The sequence below is a fragment of the Mus caroli genome, chromosome 15, assembly GCF_900094665.2.
Source record: "Mus caroli chromosome 15, CAROLI_EIJ_v1.1, whole genome shotgun sequence".
Classification (NCBI taxonomy): domain Eukaryota; kingdom Metazoa; phylum Chordata; class Mammalia; order Rodentia; family Muridae; genus Mus; species Mus caroli.
In genome coordinates this window covers 38,070,557-38,088,417 of record NC_034584.1, presented here as the reverse complement: position 1 = coordinate 38,088,417, position 17,861 = coordinate 38,070,557, and the positions used below count along the sequence as shown (strand labels likewise).

The 17,861-nt window shown below is 34.1% G+C and overlaps 1 protein-coding gene across 1 annotated transcript in view; it reads right to left on the bottom strand.

Annotated features, from left to right (window-relative positions):
• Nucleotides 1-4,500: 4,500 nt before the first annotated feature.
• Nucleotides 4,501-17,861, bottom strand: part of Emc2 (ER membrane protein complex subunit 2) — a 42,907-nt gene continuing 29,546 nt past the window's right edge. The window contains exons 8-11 of the mRNA XM_021183371.2: nt 15,084-15,165; nt 14,176-14,286; nt 11,875-11,979; nt 4,501-4,879 (exon numbers count right to left, since the gene is read on the bottom strand). Of these exons, the coding sequence (XP_021039030.1) occupies nt 4,793-4,879; nt 11,875-11,979; nt 14,176-14,286; nt 15,084-15,165 (385 nt within the window). The 3' untranslated portion in view covers nt 4,501-4,792. The remainder of the gene's footprint in view (nt 4,880-11,874; nt 11,980-14,175; nt 14,287-15,083; nt 15,166-17,861) is intronic.

Here is a 17,861-nt window from a genome sequence, read left to right as displayed (position 1 = left end):
GTGGCTGTTAAACACACTAACTGAGCTCCTGACACTGGAGGGTGTGTTTGCTACCCACAATCTTGATTATTACTGGTGATCAATCATTTGTTTGTTACCATGTAGAAGGTACTATTTGGAGTTCTTTTTAAGTTCTTTTTAGTAAGATGTGTGTGTGTGTGTACATACACGCATAATATATATGTATTGTATCTTCAACATTTTCTCACTACCCTGATTCTGCTCATTAAAATTTTAATTACAAAAATGGTAGGCATCTGTATTCCAGTAGTTTGTTTTAAGTCACTGAGGAGTTACCAAACAATGGGGCTGTATTTTCTCTGATCCTCTCTGACCCACTAAGAATGACAGGTAGGCCAGAAAACTGAAATTAGATCCAAAACCAGTTGTCATTTGAGCTGAACATTTAAAAGCAGTGGTTCCTTCTTACCACTCTGGAGACCTTCACTTTGACTTCCAATTGCTGTGGACAGCCAAAACTGTTACAAGGGGTCTCAGAAGATATGGCACACTTACCCTTTCATGTAATTCATAACCCATTTGCCTAAGAGGTACTTGAAAATAAATTCAAGTCACAAAGGACACTCAATACTTTATCACATTAGATGGGCAGTTCTTCAAATTTCTAATTCATTCTCTTATATAATTTTTTTTTTACTGTTACATGTATAAGCTTTCCTAATTGTGACTTTCTTGCAAAAGGATGGTCTCCAAAGTTACACAGTAACTTTACAGAAGTAGAGAATTTTTTCACATATCTAAAAATCTTAAAAATGAATTTTGTAAACTGGAGAGCTGTTTCTGCAGTTAAGAATACTGGTGGTTCTTGGAGAGGACCAGAGGTTAATACACAGCACCCAAACGGCAGCTCATAACTATCAGTAACTCCAGTTCCAGAGAATCTGATGCCTTCTTCAGGCTTCCATATGTAGTGCACAGACAATAATGCAGGTGAAACATCCATATACATACGATTTTTAAAATGAATTTTAAATTCTTACAGTTTTTAAATTCTTGTGAGCAATAGAGATGCAAATATCATATTGGAATTCACTCATTTTTTAATGAAGGTTACTTCTAATTTAGTTTTTGAGATATATCCAAATTTACTATAAGCTGTAGAAGAACAATGGCTAAGGAACTCTGTATTCTTGCTTTCTGCTGTGTTATTTTGTGTGGGGCAGCAGTATTGCATACTATAATACAAAGCATGTATCTTCCATACATTATGGTGATGATAATATTTTGTTGCAAAAAACCCCTGCAATTATGAATGTATACGGATGTGTACCTATAGACATACAGGAAAATATTTACATATGAATATCAATAGGGTACTTTATAAATGTCTAATGTTTCTCAGGATATTGAGGGCACTTAACATAAATAGAAATAATTAACCTTAACTTCTGAGAAATTAAAGTGATAGTTACTTAAAAGTGATAAACTATTCTTAAATTAAAAAGAAAAAAAATACTCCAAAATATAAAATACATGGGGTAAAAGGTTTGTGGTAAAAAGAAGTTTGAGTTAAAAAAAAAAAGAAAAAAAGATACAAAGCAAAAAGAGAAAAATATAATACAATGAACACTAACATAAAAAAAGGCTAAGCAGCAAAGAATGCAACATACAGAACTCCACAGCAACAAGTCTCCATTGTCCACCAACTTAGTATAACAATGGGTTTCCAATTTCAGTGGCTCTCAGGATTACCTTTCAGATACACTAAAACGCAAATTGCTGGAATTAGTAGGGCGTAGCTCACTTGATAAAGCATTTGTCTAAGTGTGGGTTCAAGGTCAAGGCCCTGGATTTGATCCCCGCCCAACTCCTCCAAATAAAAGCACATGTAAACTACTGGTCTGTAATTCTGATATTGTAGATTAATGTAGTAGGGTCCCTTCTGTGTTCTAATCATAACTACATACTCCTAAGACTCATTAACTAAGGCCTGTTAGAGCAGATTAGATATTAGAAGTGACTTCCCTTGCAATTTCTTTTGCTAGACAGCAGAGTGAAGATGTGAGGTTACTCCAGTTCTGTAGCCTATTTTATTGTTATACCTAGCTGTTAATAATGCATTTTACTTTGTGTGCTGGGTACTGAATGCAGGGACTTGTCCGCGCTAGGCAGGCAATACAGCAGACTACATACCCTGCCACCCTCAGACCCCATTTTGTGAAAGGTCTTACTAGGTTGCTCAGGCTGGTCTCAAATACAAGCTTCTCCCGCTTCTCCTTCCAGAATGTTATTTTCCTAATTCACTAACATATATACTGTGCGCAGACACATGCTGGGATATCTTCTAGAAATGTTCAGTCTAACAATTTATATGGCCCATTTTGAGTTATTTTTTTTCCATTAAAGTAGATTTGAGGACAGACTCTTTTGCTGTTTTGTTAACTATCTGTAACTGCTCCAGAGTATTTTGAAAAGTTGCTCCAACACATTGTTTCAAACAGTACTGTGGAAAATCAAATGTCCATCCAGCTACGGGGCTGTTTCTTGGTTACCGATTCATACTGACCACTCCAGGAGTCCTCCTGCTCACTGCAGCCTTCTATCTTAGCACCTAGCAGCACCATCCCTCAATTTTCTTGTCTTCAAGTGCTAATGCTCCTCTCTGGCGATGCCTTTTCACACTCAGCAGAATCATCTTTCGACCTACGATAAATGGAGAATCCTGACAGAAATTACATTAATTCTACAGAACCACTTTGAGAAAACAACTGTTAAAATGTTAAAGCCTTTAACCCCGAAAAATGATTTTTATTAGCATGAGTCATATTCATCAAAAATTTCTCTTTTGCTTAACAAAAAACAACAAACAAACAAAAACCCACAAAACCTTATTGACCTTATTGAATTAATGTATGAGTCCAGTATATTTTGGACGCTACCTTAAACTTTTTCTGTGGACAATCTTTTTAGTGGGAAGGAGATGTAATTCTTTCTTCCTTTTCAATTTACGAGTCTTTTATTTCGTTTTTTCTATGAGATTATGTGGCATAAATGAAGAACATTTGTCTTTGCTCAGCACCTTACAGAGAATTTATGTAGTTTTTCTGCTGTTAACTTGCCATTGATTCTACTCATCAAGTAGGGAAAGTTTTCTTTTGTTTCTGAGGCTTTATTCTGAATCATAAATGGAAACTGAAGTTTGCCAAATGCTTTCTCTACATAGATCTAGAGTTTTTCTATTATGATAAAATATATTTATTTTCAAATACTTAGCCTCACATTTCTGACACAGCGTCTACTCATGTCCTGTATCTGTCACAGAAAGGAAATTCTGTCACTGTCTAAACAAAACAGCTCACTGTAAATAAAGAAGAAATAGAAATTATCTGTGTACTTATATTAAAATTTATAAATTACTACTATTAGCAAGAAACTTAGGCAGGAAGTTATTTTAAAAATACCTTTAAAAGATCAAAGGAAACCATGGGCAGCAGCTACGGGAAGAACTAACTTTCTTACTATACAAATACAACTTCAGAAATACATTCCTATCTAGCAAGGGAGAAAAGGTGCAGGCACGAGATTATTTATGGTGAACATAAATGCTTCATAATGCTGAAGATGCAGTAAGTAGGTTTGTATACACAAAACTTATATCTTTATGCTAACAGATCGGTGGTGAAAAAGTATCTTCACATGGGCAGCATTAGCTCACAGAAGACTACAAATTTCTGTTCATTGCTCATAAGCTTATAAAATGAAAATACCTATAACATGTAAGATTAGATAAAACACCAAAAACAATTTTCTGGTACAAAGAATTATTTAAACAGTTAAAAGTAGCTGATAATGGAAGTAGTTGTCAATATTTTCCCTAACCCCTACTCACAGCTGGAGAATAAACAGCCCTGTATAGACAGCTGCCTGGAGCTTAGCACTCAAATCTTTTCTAACCTATGGAGACAAGCAAAGTGCTGTTGAAGGCAGAGTACTGGCTATGCACTACTCAAAGAAACAGACAAGAAACTGTAGTAAAGAGTTGACTATATAAAAGAACAGTAATGATATTTTTAAAGACAGTTCAGATTCTTCCTTTCCCCTGAAAACTAAGGAGAACCCAGTGATAACAATATCCTTGATATTTTTATGATCCTAAATATATTATATGTAATTCACAATTAAAAGTTTTAATAACTATAATGTGTAAAAGGGTTAATTCTAACTGTTTAGCCTATTATTGCCTTTGAGGCATTTTATGGATAAAAATGTCTACATCAAACAAAACCTTCACAGAGCTATCATCAATTTTAAACAATGTTATAATTTATATAAAATTTATTATTAGAACAATTTGAAAGAATAAAAACCCCAACAGCCCACTGAAATGTACAAGAAAATCCAGCCTGACATTGTAAAATACTCAAAATAATTTGTTTCCGCAAGCTATATATTTGTATGTTTCTCCTCACCACGAGAACTTAGCTGACAAATGAGCTCTACAATAACACACGAATTCCAATAAAACAAAAGAAACTGGAATTTTTCATACATGAGTTTAATAAACCATGGTTTATTTAATAAGGTGTAGGGGTGATAGACAAGGATGGATATACAATCAATAGGTCTTAACTCTCTGTCCCATGGATTACCTCCATCTCCCTGCTTCCTAGCAGTACAAGGCAAGCTGAGGTTTAGTTAAACATTCTTTATAACGACCTCTTCAGAGAAAATTAGAATACAAATAGCACTAGATATTTAGTAAATTAAGTCACAGGCCAAAAAGTTCAACTGTGTAGTTTTGAAATCTAACGTCAAATGGGTTCCTGAAACCTTAAGACTGAGTGATCTGCAATGTCTCCAACATGTCTTCAACTGCCTTAAGAGAGTATTTGGTTTCCTTCTTACTTCGACCTGCAAACTAATTAAAAAGGAAAAACAGTTCAGTTAGGTAGGTTCAATTTCATTGCAAAGTTTAAACATCATACCTCATCTTCATACTGTGCAAGAAAATATTATTTTATCATTCCTGTGAAATCACATGTACTTTACAGTCTGAGCAAACTCTGAGTTTCATGGATATTTGCAATAGGGTTTCATCTTCAGTTAAAGTGTACAAATATTTCACTACATACTTGGGTAGTTTAAGCTTATTTTAATTAGCATGATAACTTACAAAAGTTTAGATTGAATTTTAAAACTACCCTAGGTTCCAAAACATTTATGAGGAATTGAATAACTTAGATGAAGTTTAAACACACACATAGAGAGAAATAGAGTTGATATTTACTCGTCTAACCTGGAAATGGATGTTTGGAATTTCAAACGAGGTGCACTATACGTGCAAGTACCTTAATTAAACATTTAAAAGTGAAAATGTACAGACTTTGACATTATTTAAAATAGGTCACAGTTTTCAAACTTGAGATTTGTTACTTTGCTGGATGATACACTACTTGCCTACAAAGTTCTAATTCACTTTATAAAACTAATTGGGATTAAATTTTATAATGAAAACAAAATATATTATATCAAGTCCTAGGTTCCTGTATACAAAAGCAAATTCAGAGCATATTAAATTCAAACTCATCCACTGGGGAGTCAGTGCTGACTACCCCATGCTGATTTCAAAATGAGCTTTCTAACTGTGCTGACAATCACCGTCATTTGCATCAGGTCTGATTTAACACAACAGATTTACCCAATAAGTGCTTGTTCCCTATGAGGGTGGGGGAAAGTCTATTAATCTGTAGTACTTATTTTCCCATGGTTTAAGTATTGATTAAAATGTGGTATTAGCAACATCTAGCATTCCTAGTTAACACATTTTCCAGCAACTGTCTTTTGATGTAAGTACTTAACAGTTGATTTACTCGTGTTTCTTTTTTTTGGGATGCACTGAATGTGGCAAATGACCTGTTCAGAAGATGGAATGAAAGCACAGATTACAGGAGCACAGGCTTCATGACTGGTAACCTCCTCTGACCTGACTACATTTAGCGCAGTAAATCCCACAGCATTCGGTGCTGCGGCTCAGAGTCTATTTGACAGAGGAGATAATACAAGAACATCCTAGAGACAGTGAGGAAATGCAAGGCACCAGCCTGCCATAAGGCATCACAGCCTAAAGGACAGAAATGTTAAAAATAGCAGTGCTGTTTAGGAATTATGGTAACAATATCATATTTAAACCTTTAAAACTCCTGTTAGCAATTAAAGATTACAGAGAAGGTATGCTTCTCTTGCAATTATCCAGCTGATAAATTTACCTGTGTGGGATTTACCAGAACAGAAAGACTTTTCTTTTACCACTGTTTACTCAGTATAAGCAGGAATAGCTCTAATCAAAGAATTTATGGATTAATTTTGAGGAAAGCTTTGATGGGTTTGGGGAAAGGGTATACAATATGGTACCACACAGTAATAATTATTCTAATTTCTTTAAATACAAAGGAAAAATAAAAATATGTGAAGCTTTAAAATCTATTTTTAAATATAGGATTTTAAAATTAATATGAAATATATTTTAGAAGTGAAAGTATGATGTTTTTCATAATTAGCCATTTATAAATACACACATAGGCTAGTGACACCTCCATTGACAACCACTGCAATTTAGGATAAGCCAAGCTTGCTCATTCATGTCAGAACATATTGAAAAAGGTGCACATATAAATCTATCATTTCAAACTCTTCATGACATGCAATTATTTCTGTCTATTCTAGAATTATATAGCAAATGAAATGATTAAGCCAGGATCTCATTTTTTCCCTCAAATCATAATTTAGTTTTCCGTTTTCCAAATGAACAATAACAGAGCCACATCTACAGTTATATAATAACATATGGATCGCTGACAGGCAAATTTACCAGTGTAAGGAAGAAGTGCTGACCTGAAGAACTGTCAGTAAAGTCCATAATAACCTCTTCCTGAACACTAAGTCCATGGCTATTCTCGTCAACATGCTAGACCAGGTTTCTAATTAAAGATCAGGCAGTGCTCACATTTTGTCTCATTAAGTGGAAGGAAAGAAAATCTGATGATAAAACCTCATTTTATCAAATTTCTAAATACTTAGAAAAACACTACAGTAAAGAATATATATTTGCTTTATGCTTTGCACTGGTTCATATGCCTAGATACGCATTCTTAAATTTTCAAATGCATCTTAAAATTTTATTTAGTTACAAACATGTGAGCCGGGCGTGGTGGCGCACGCCTTTAATCCCAGCACTCGGGAGGCAGAGGCAGGCGGATTTCTGAGTTCAAGGCCAGCCTGGTCTACAGAGTGAGTGCCAGGACAGCCAGGGCTACACAGAGAAACCCTGTCTCANAAAAAAAAAAAAAAAAAAACAAACATGTGAGTCTGGAAGCTATACTTCTGATATCATTCACAAATTTTCTATTTATCACAGTTATACTTGTTTGAACAAACTAATCTTAAAAATATAACAACAAAACTCACCAGGAAGAACATTAAAACAACCAAATAATAAAAAACATCATTCTCCAATGTACTGGTGTTATTAGTTACCCAGGATAAGTGAGAAACTGAGCCAGACAGGAAGACATCTATCTACATGGAGACCTGTAATCTATCACTGTGGAGCCTGAGTCAGGAGGACTGAAACATGGTCAAGGCCACAGCCTGTGTTTCACCAAGGCCACAGCCTGTGTTTCACCAAGGCCAGTTACAAAGGAAAATCCATATACTGCCACTCCCACAAAAGCAAAAGCAGAACGGAACTCCACCTCACTACATAGTATGGAACTTACAGAGCTGAAGCCAGAACCTCAAGCACACAAGAAATGCTCTCAGGGCTCTTTGTATTGGACGGTGAGATTTACAACACTTTATAAAAATAAAATGAATCTAACAACAAAATAAATAAGGGAAGAAAATACTGAGCTAAACGGAGAGGGTCGGAGAGAAGACAGAGGAGGAAGGGAGAAGATGAACATTAAAGCAAGGATAAATGCCACCAAGAACAGGGTTTAGGTCTTCAATGGCTTAAAACATCAAAATGATGTCAGTTGGTGAAGTGGGTCTCACAAAGTAGGGGAAAGATGTTTGTTTAGAAATGTAGGGACTTTCTATAACTGAAAAGATGGTGTAGGAAGCCACCCCAAAATCAGATTCTTTAATTATTATAGAGTATTTTACATCTAAAATGAAGATACAAGTAGGGCCAGATATGATATCAATTACTTACATGAGATTATAACTGACGAAGGTGTTAGAATTATGATAGCACCTGTCTTTGTTAGAAGTATCATACTGTGATTTTAGAATAGCAACCTTGAAGGTATTAGAGTTCCTGGGTTGTAAAACAGGAGATGCAGGTCAATGGTATGTAATTTATCAATGCTATATAGGCAGTATATGTCATAGTCAAATTTAGAACCAGAAAATAGAATCTACCATTTGTGACTTTAAAAAAAAAAAAAAACAAACCACTAGATATTAATGTGGGCTGTGGGCAAAAACTGATTCTACTTCAATTCATAAATTAGTTTTTTCCTAATGAATAGGAATCTTAAATGAGAAAAAAAAATATGTATATAGTCACTCTTGACCCTTTAGTAGCCACAGATTTCTTATACAAAATATACAGATGAAAAACTGTAAAGGAAGTGATTAATGAATTTGAACACATTTTACTTCAGAAGATCTACTTCTGAAACTCATTTTAAAGAGAAAGCAAGCACTTGAGAAATATCTGCCATCATACACTCAATACATGGGTCAAAAATTAAAGGTTATATGAACAGATAGGCAATAGACTTTATGAAAGAAGGTATCTAAGTAGACAAGAAGATATCTATGTAGACACAAAATATACAAAAATGTTCAACCTCTCTGCACATTAGGTAAATACAATATAACAACAAGAAGTAACATTAGGTGCACACCAGAACATATGCTAGTAAAAAGACGACTCCTTACAAGTACAAATGAAAGTAAATGCTGATTTAGAAAACTCTCCTCCTTAATAAATATGCGCATGTTCTAAATCAGCGCTACCAAGTAACACACCAGATGCACACAGGTACTAAGACCAAAACATGTGGATAGAAAATTAAGTGTACGAGCATTCCTAATAACCTTGAGCAAGAAATAAATTACATACTAACAATTAAAAGTAAGAGACTTTGTACAACCAGAATAACTAAACTGCAGACATATGGAAGGCTGACCTCAAACCTAGCAGTGAATCAAACAGAAAAGGCAAAACAAATACTACAGTATGGTTCAGTAACCTAGGAGGGGTTAGCCAGGACTCCTGAAAAAGACAGAAGGAACGACCATTGGGAGGACCGCCTAAGACGTAATGTTTATACTTACTAGCCTAATAAACTTATTCCATGTTGTTCATTGAAATGCCTACTCATAACTTAGGTTCTTGTTTCCACATGTGGAGTAATTTAATAATAGCTGATTTTAAAAATGTATTCATGCTATGTCAAAAGATCAATTTCTCAGTAGCTTGTTGTTTCTAATAAAAACCTAAACATACTCATACACTATACATGCTATTAGTTTATGTTATTACATTGGTCCTATCTTTAAAACACACAGACACACACACACACAGACACAGACACACACAGACACACACAGACACCAGATATAGGCCATGCCAACTGTATTTGAAGAAACACAGAGTAGCTATTTATAAGGATTTTGAGTTGTAATATGCTAACAGAACTAAGATTTTCTATAATATATAATATACATAAATAAAGGTTATTTTCATGATATAATTAAGGGGCACAGTTTTTAATGGCCCCAATCTTCTCCAACCAAGGAATGCTAAAACAACATGAAAACCAAATGAACAGAAGAGAACACTAGCCCTCTAATGACATCTTTCAAAAACTCCATCATAAGCAATTTTCTAAAAATTCCAATGTGATCATGTGGCCAGTGGCAGCAGCAGGATTGCAACAGACAATTGGGTCTAGGCTGGAGCAGAGGAGAAGAGAGTAGATCACTCCTTATATTAAATCAAAGCTGAAAAGTTATGAACAAACACTAATCCTGCAAAGAGTGAGACCTGAAGTGATAAAATCTACAAACACCCCAAAACAAACAAACAAACAAACAAACAACCTTGGTAAGTATCTTCCTAGCCTTCAAATTACAGGCACATTTGAAAACTGTATGTAAACATGATTAAACAAATTGAACTATATATAAGACCTCAAACTAGCAGCCAATTACTTCTGTTTCTTGAAGCATAAATCCTTCGAAGTATGAAGAAAAATACTAACATCCGAAACCAAATTGCATAGGACAGAAACATGGAACAGGAGGAAGAAATGGTCCAAGGAAGCTGAGGAGAAGCTAACAGCAGAGTGGACACCACAGGCTCAGAGGACTCCAGGCCTACAGAACTCTGTGAGGTGTAACTGAAGACCAGAATCAGAAAATCTTAGTCGGCTATCATTGGGAGGAGAGGCCCTTGGTCTTTCGAAGATCATATGCCCCAGTACAGAGTAATGTAAGGACCAGGAAGCCGGAGTGGGTGGGTTAAGGAGCAGGGCGGGGGGAGGGTATAGGGGACTTAAGGAGAGGAAACTAAATGAAGAAAATAATAAAATATCTAATAAAAAAATAAAATAAAATTTTTTCTAATAAAAAAAAAAGAGAAAGAAAAGAAATTCAAGTCAGGCTTAACTGGCACAAAGACCAGACACCCAGAGCGGTTATAACGGAGATCTCAGCAACAAAGGGAGGAGGACACAGTAAGGCCAGGAAAGCTACCTTATCACATCTCCAATGCCCATCCCACACAGTTTCCAATGGACCAGGGCCTCACTCAATGTGGAAAAAGAAAGTGAACAAACACCACAGCGTATTATTATGTTAAAATGACAGAATTACAGAAAAAAAAGATAAAGAAAAAGAGTACGAGGCAAGAACAGTGAAGGAATGCATTTATAATTGGAATCTTAAAAGAGAAAAGAAACTGAATTCCTAAGACTATCTTTCTCAACAAGACTAAATCCTAGAAACAATGGTTTTGTGCGTTTAGACATAGTGATCCTAAAACAAAGAAAATAAGTTACATACTGACTTAAAGATAAACTTCTTTTGGACAACAAAGTAAAAGTCTAAGTCACTTGTGAAAGTCAGGGTGGCATTAGGTTTCTGGACAACATTCTATCGAAAAGCCACTGGGAAAATATGGCTAAAATATGTAAGTAAATGATAACCAATGCATGAACTGCCAAAGGATTTTATAAATATAAATGCTGTCAAAAATATACAAGCATGAGCCGGGCGTGGTGGCGCACGCTTTTAATCCCAGCACTCGGGAGACAGAGGCAGGCGGATTTCTGAGTTCGAGGCCAGCCTGGTCTACAAAGTGAGTTCCAGGACAGCCAGGGCTACACAGAGAAACCCTGTCTCGAAAAACCAAAAAAAAAAAACCATGAACAAATTTCCCATGAACAAAGTCCCCTGAAAAAAATAATTCCCCTAGAGGAGCTCCCAAACACTAACAAACAGAGGTTTGATGGAAGCTCTGCAGCACACACAGACAGGGCAGGCTTCAGGGTGAGGTCTGCCTAGTTGGCCATTAGGCCTTTCTCTTTATTTTCTGGGGCACATCTAATCAAATTGCATTCTCAATTCCAATGTGCTTCTAAGCTGCATCTTCTAGTTTAACGTCTGGGTTTTATAATTCTTTTCTATTTAAGAAATGAAAATTTACAAATAAGAGATTAATTATATCATAGCATTAATAGATTGTTTTGTTGGGGAAAGGTCATAAAGATAACATTTGTTAAAAGCCTAAGGCATTAGAAAAAACTTTCAGTGATAGACATTTAGCTTTGTACTTTACAGAGATCAAAGTGACAAAGAAATACATCCAGTAATATACATAGCAAAATTGCCAATACTAACCTGATAAGCCCTGTTTATTTGATTAGCGGCCCAACTAGCATATTTGATGTTGTCTTTTTTCATTTTTGCACTTGCTTTTGGATTAGAAGCAATATGACTTGCAGACTAAATCAAAACAAGAAAAAGAAACATTAAAAGTAAAACTCTTTCTAGTTAAGATAATAAAGACATGAAAGTCATAGCTGTAGAGAGTTGATAACAAGTTTTAACACTGAAGCAAAAACAATTTTTAAATAAAAGTAATATTGAGTGAAATCAATACTCTAAACTTAAAATATAAGTTAAAATGCAGCATAGTCCAAAATAACATGACAAAGAATATTTTTAAAGTGTATTTTAAGTGTAATTACTTATGCATTTATATCAGCCCTTAGAGCTAAAATCTCTATAACTAGGGAAAGATACTTTATACATAACAAAGGATTTGCTTAGGTTACTGTTATTTCTTGACACTGAAGAATAGCAAATCTCCAATATTTAATTGTCAAATATTAACAGAGAGATCTCAAAAACAATTTAGCACAACTACCAATATTACCAGGTGAAAACATATTCAGGCCGATAAGAATTATCTAACTTGAACAAAGCAAGTTAACTGAGCTCTGAAATAAAGAGGATATTTATCTCTTCCTGACTTGTCTTTTACTCTAGACCAAGAGCTTTCCAATTATATTCTAAACACCAGAATAGTCACAAACATTTGCTGTATCTTTAAAAATAAATGTAGTTTAATGAAAAATCCTTAGTCCATCCAATATCTATTAAACAACCTATAAACCTCCAAAATAAGAGGTTGATTTTAAAATATATGCTATATTTTTGGGAAGGGGGTTAAACTTTGGTCATATTACTAAATATACCTTGTCCTTATAAGGATCTGCCTAGTAGACTTAGGGAAGGTTAACTTTTTCTTTTATACCTGGTCTCCTTCACAGTCTTTCCGCTCTCTCCTCTCCAGTCAATGGGTTATCTGTATTCTTATAGCAATTTCTATACATTTATGAAATATTATTACATTTTTGGTGTGAACTTAGGCAAATACAATGGCTGAAAAACTGAATAGTCAACTTCTGGGGCTGGGATCCCAGTTAAATATAGCAGCATTACGGTCAGCTATGAAATTAATTATATTTGTATCTCAGTTGCACCATTTGTGAACTTCAGGTAGCAACTGGAGAATTTATTTAAATGACTGATGTGAATAACTACTGATTTAAAATGAAATTTCGGACTCAGAGCAATGCTCTGTATAAGCAAGCGCTTGTTAGTAATCACTGCCACGGAGTTTCTAAGATGGTTGTTTAACTTATTAGATAGTGTTAACAGCAGTACATCTCCAAGCCACCGGAACTGTTTCTGGTAGAATCAAAGAAAACTTCCTTCGCATTTTTCAGAGGCATATTTTAACCTTATTTCTTTCCTAAAAATCATCTCATTTGTTTCTTGCTATTGCTGCACTTTCAAACAATTCTCTTTCACTGGTATTAACAAGAAGACATCCATAAAGAGTCCATAAAAAAAAAAAAAGACCAGTGAAATACTGTCAGCACTAATTAGTATACTTGTAAAAAGTGTGTATGAATCTGAGAGAGGAAGGGGGAAACATAGCAAAAGGCAGAAGGAAGTAGAAAGTGAATTTTATCAGAACATTACATCCATGTTTGAAATTCTCAAATGATAAATATTCGAAAATAAGCAAAAACAGGTATACCACAATTTCAAAGATGTAAGGACCCATTAGAGTTTATTTTCCTAGCCTTCCTTTCTGCTTGCAACCAGGTGCTCATTTTAGTAATACTCTAGAGCTCTGCAAATTGCCCTTCTTCCCATAGCTCTTGTTAATTGATTTTTCTAAGCTGTTTGTGTGGCATACATAAATGATAACTATTTAATCTCACATATAATTTCCAAACTGCTTTTTTACACTTTTAAAAATATTTAAAATTTCATGTACTATAGATTTTTTTTAATACTTTTTATTGACATAGCTTAAAATATTAGGAAATAAGTACAATAAAAATTGGCACAAATCCCAAGAACATCAAAACAAATGGACAATATACATTATGCTTTAGTATTTAATACTGTTTAGTTCTGATAAGTCATATATGTCTCAATAGAAATGTCAAACGGCAAGAATGTACTAAAATTCACAATTATAGCATTTTTTACCATCTTGTCATAATTAACTATGCGCATCAATAGAATACAAAAGCAAGCAGGGGCAGTTTGGAAGGACAGTTAAATGCATTTTAAATGACAGCCTCTGTCAAGTGACGTTGAACACGTACATCAACTCACCATGTAAAGCCCAAACAGAGCTCTCATGTTTCTGTTGTTGAGTTTCAGTGCCTGTGCAAAATACTTTCTTGAAAGCTCGAGGTTTTCAAGCCCACCTTGGGTGTATTTGACCTGTTAAAAGTTGCAGATTGCTGAAACCTGTTTATTTTACTACTTTGAAATGTAGCATGTTCCATCATACATAGGCATTATGTAATGAGAACAGATATTCTCTAAACAATGAAACATGCTAAAAGAATTCACATTAAGGTAGTTAATCTAAAATGTAAAACACACCCTAGCTCTTGCTGAACTATTCTCTCCTATGAACATTAAGATCTTTGAGTAGCTATTATAACCAAAATGTCACACTAAAAAGCAGAGCACAATTTTCGTATCAATAGCCATGCTGTTACACAACATTGTATTTTCTATTACATGAATTATAAATCTAGACCTTGACAAATTTCCTATTTTACATGTGTACTTTAGAAATGAGAGCAATAGTCTTTTTATATTCTTTTATAATGACATATTTGTAACCTTGTGGCATTTAGTTATACTGTGATTCTTAATAGTGTGCAAATAAAACACATTATTTTCAACATGTCAATATTCTAGTTTTCTAGAATATGTATTCCATTATCTTTGTAAATGTCTCATAACAATTAAATATGATGTAACTGATTCATAATTAGGAAAGAAACCGACACATAGAAACCCACAAATACTGTAATAAATCACAACAAAATTCAGTTTATCTAAACTTTTCATTGAAAAGTATTTCATTTCAATTTTTACATTTTAGCTTTTATTTCCTCACCATTCACTAGACAAGCTTGTCTAATGTGAGGAAAATATACTTAGTAACACACAACAGACAGAAGCAGCAAAATTCAACTCAATAGTGTTGTCGCTACAAGACTTACTTCTGCATACTGCTGACAGTATAAGTGGTTATGTGGATTTGTCATCATCAGCTCCTCTAAGCAAAAAGCTGCTTTGGCATAGCTGCAAAATATTAATGGGAGAGACTGACTTTAAGTCATTAGTTTTCATAAACACACCTTAAAATTAATTTAAAACCTTAGTGACATTAGATATTTTATTTCTAAAACTATTTAAACAGATTTAAAGCATTTGTTGATTCAAAAAATTAGTAACATCAAAACCTTTATTGAAATAAATAAACAAATCTATGTCTAAATTCCAAAGTAATCTACAAATACTCAAAGGATATTCCTTTGCTAAAAGTGTGTTATTACCGAGGCACCTACAAATTAGTAACACAGGCTTCCACAGGCTCTGCAACTTTTATAAATCCACGGATCATCTAATATTAATGTTTAAATAGAGTAGCAGAAAGAAATACAGTATTTAATGAAATAGTTGTTAGTTGCTACACAGTCTTCATAGACATCTGTATCAATATGTTCTATTGTAAAGATTTCTCAATAAGTTTATATTCAAATATCAACTCAAAAATAAAATTATGTGTTTCTAGAGCTATCAATAATAGGTGAAGTTAGTTCTGATATGCCCTCCATTATTATTAAATCACGTGGTGCTTAAAAATCTATGGACGTCTGCCAGAAGGAGTTTGGTAAAGTCGCTTTTAGAACATGTGATTATAATTCACCTTAGCTTTTTCTATGCTCAGAGCTATGTACTCATCCTCATTATTTACAGAAAATTCTAAAGAATACTTAGATAATGCAAGATTTATTCCCACTGAGGTGGTAACCCTCCTCAATAGAACAAGGCTAAGTAAGGTCATTGTTTAGTACTTGTTATCAATATGTGAATATTAACACTTGGTACCTTTTCTGAAATATATACAGTCTAAATCCACACCTACCTACAGAGTAATATGTACATTTTATAAAATACTCATTACACATCCTGCACTGCTTAAAATATTTAAGCGTATTAACCCATTTTATCTTAACAAAATCCTAAAATGTAAAAATTATCGTTATAATTCCCTAATAGAGAACATAGGCACAGTGAAGGCAACTGTAACCCAGGCTGTCGCACTGCAGAGAGCCGTTATATAACCACTACCTGTCTTACCTTCATAGCTCCACACACAACAAAAATCTATGCTGATATAGTAATAAAATGTCAATGGGTACAAAAAAAAAAAAAAAAACCCACAATGACATCAAGGAACCAAATTCATCTCATAAACTCCCCAAAATCATATTTTAGATTTTGGGAGGATCTTACATACAGATTCCCATCCAACTTCTGCAGTTTTTTAGCCCTACTTATTTTATACCTAAAACTTAGCATTTGTTCTTGAAAGGGTATCCATTCAATAAGTAGCTGAATGAATAAATAAATACAAATCTGAAACAAAACCAGGAATGGCACACTTAATATCTACTCATCTAAAAGATGAGGAGAAAGTAGTCTTAAACATTCAGTAACTAATAAAGTCTCCCTACCTACAATGTCACCATCTATTCAGTTAAGAGATTTAAATGAGTTTAACCGCAGTCTGGTTCAGATGTAGGTAAGGCAGGGAACACTGAAGGTAGATGGGTGGAATTAAAAGTAGATTTTATCATGCCTTTGTTTTATTGGAGTTTCTAAGTTTTATGTATTAGATATTTCTTTACCTTGAACAGAAAGATTTCCTTGATTATTCAAAATTTTTAAATGCCTTTACTCACAGAAAACTTTGAAAAGGACAAAGAAATTGTGAGTGTCTTGTGTTTCTTAAAAAAATAAAACCTAATGTTAGTATTGTAATACATGCTGAAAACCCGGTTTTCTATTAACTTATATGTGGTCTTACATGCCTGAGAGAAACCTGAAAAAAAAATATATATATATTTAACATAATTCAGTAAAGAGATCCCTTACCATAAGAAGTGATTTTGGCAGAATCTGACAGAAGGGAAACATGGCTCTTGAATGTAAAATCTTTTTCACTATATATCACTTATGGCTTTTATTCTAGATACCATTTTCACTAAAACTACCAATGTGATTTCCAGTCTTTTTTATAGACTTTGCATGTATAGACTTTTGCAAAGGCAACATACATATGTCTTCATTCTACTTTATTTCTGGTGTCATCTGTGCGTAGTATGAAACCAAAGTTAACTGGTAACACAAATAAGAAAATGTGCGTGGGAATCTAATTCTATCTTTTCAAATGAAGGAATGATACAATGTGTTATAGACTTCAGATTTAGAGCTAAGAGGGAAAAAGAAGTAAGCTGTCACACCCTATATGGAAGGTGGCACTAATGCTGAGATATCGGCAAACCTCCACTAGGACTCTGTGCTAATCCTTTCATACTGGGATTTCCTCTTGTCACTACAGCAATAAAAAAGCTAACAAAAACATTAAATATCCAATAACCAAGTTCCTACAGCATTCAACATTCTTGATTACACTTCATTTTTAACCCAGGCAACAGAATGCTTCTGCTCTGGAAACGTTGATTCTCTTAGTACTGAGGCTAATAAATGCATACAATTGACTGCATTTTTAAACAGCAGGGAGCATAATACTCTTTGTGCATGGGAACAATTTGAACTCCAAAATTCACAATTTTGATTTCCCCAAAGTAATAGCTTAGGAAAAGGCCTTTCAGATTCCAAAGGATCCCATTTCTACTTGAAAGAAAACCTTATTTATTGAACAAAAATAATTTAAACCAAATGATGCAGTTAAAAGATATTCACATATT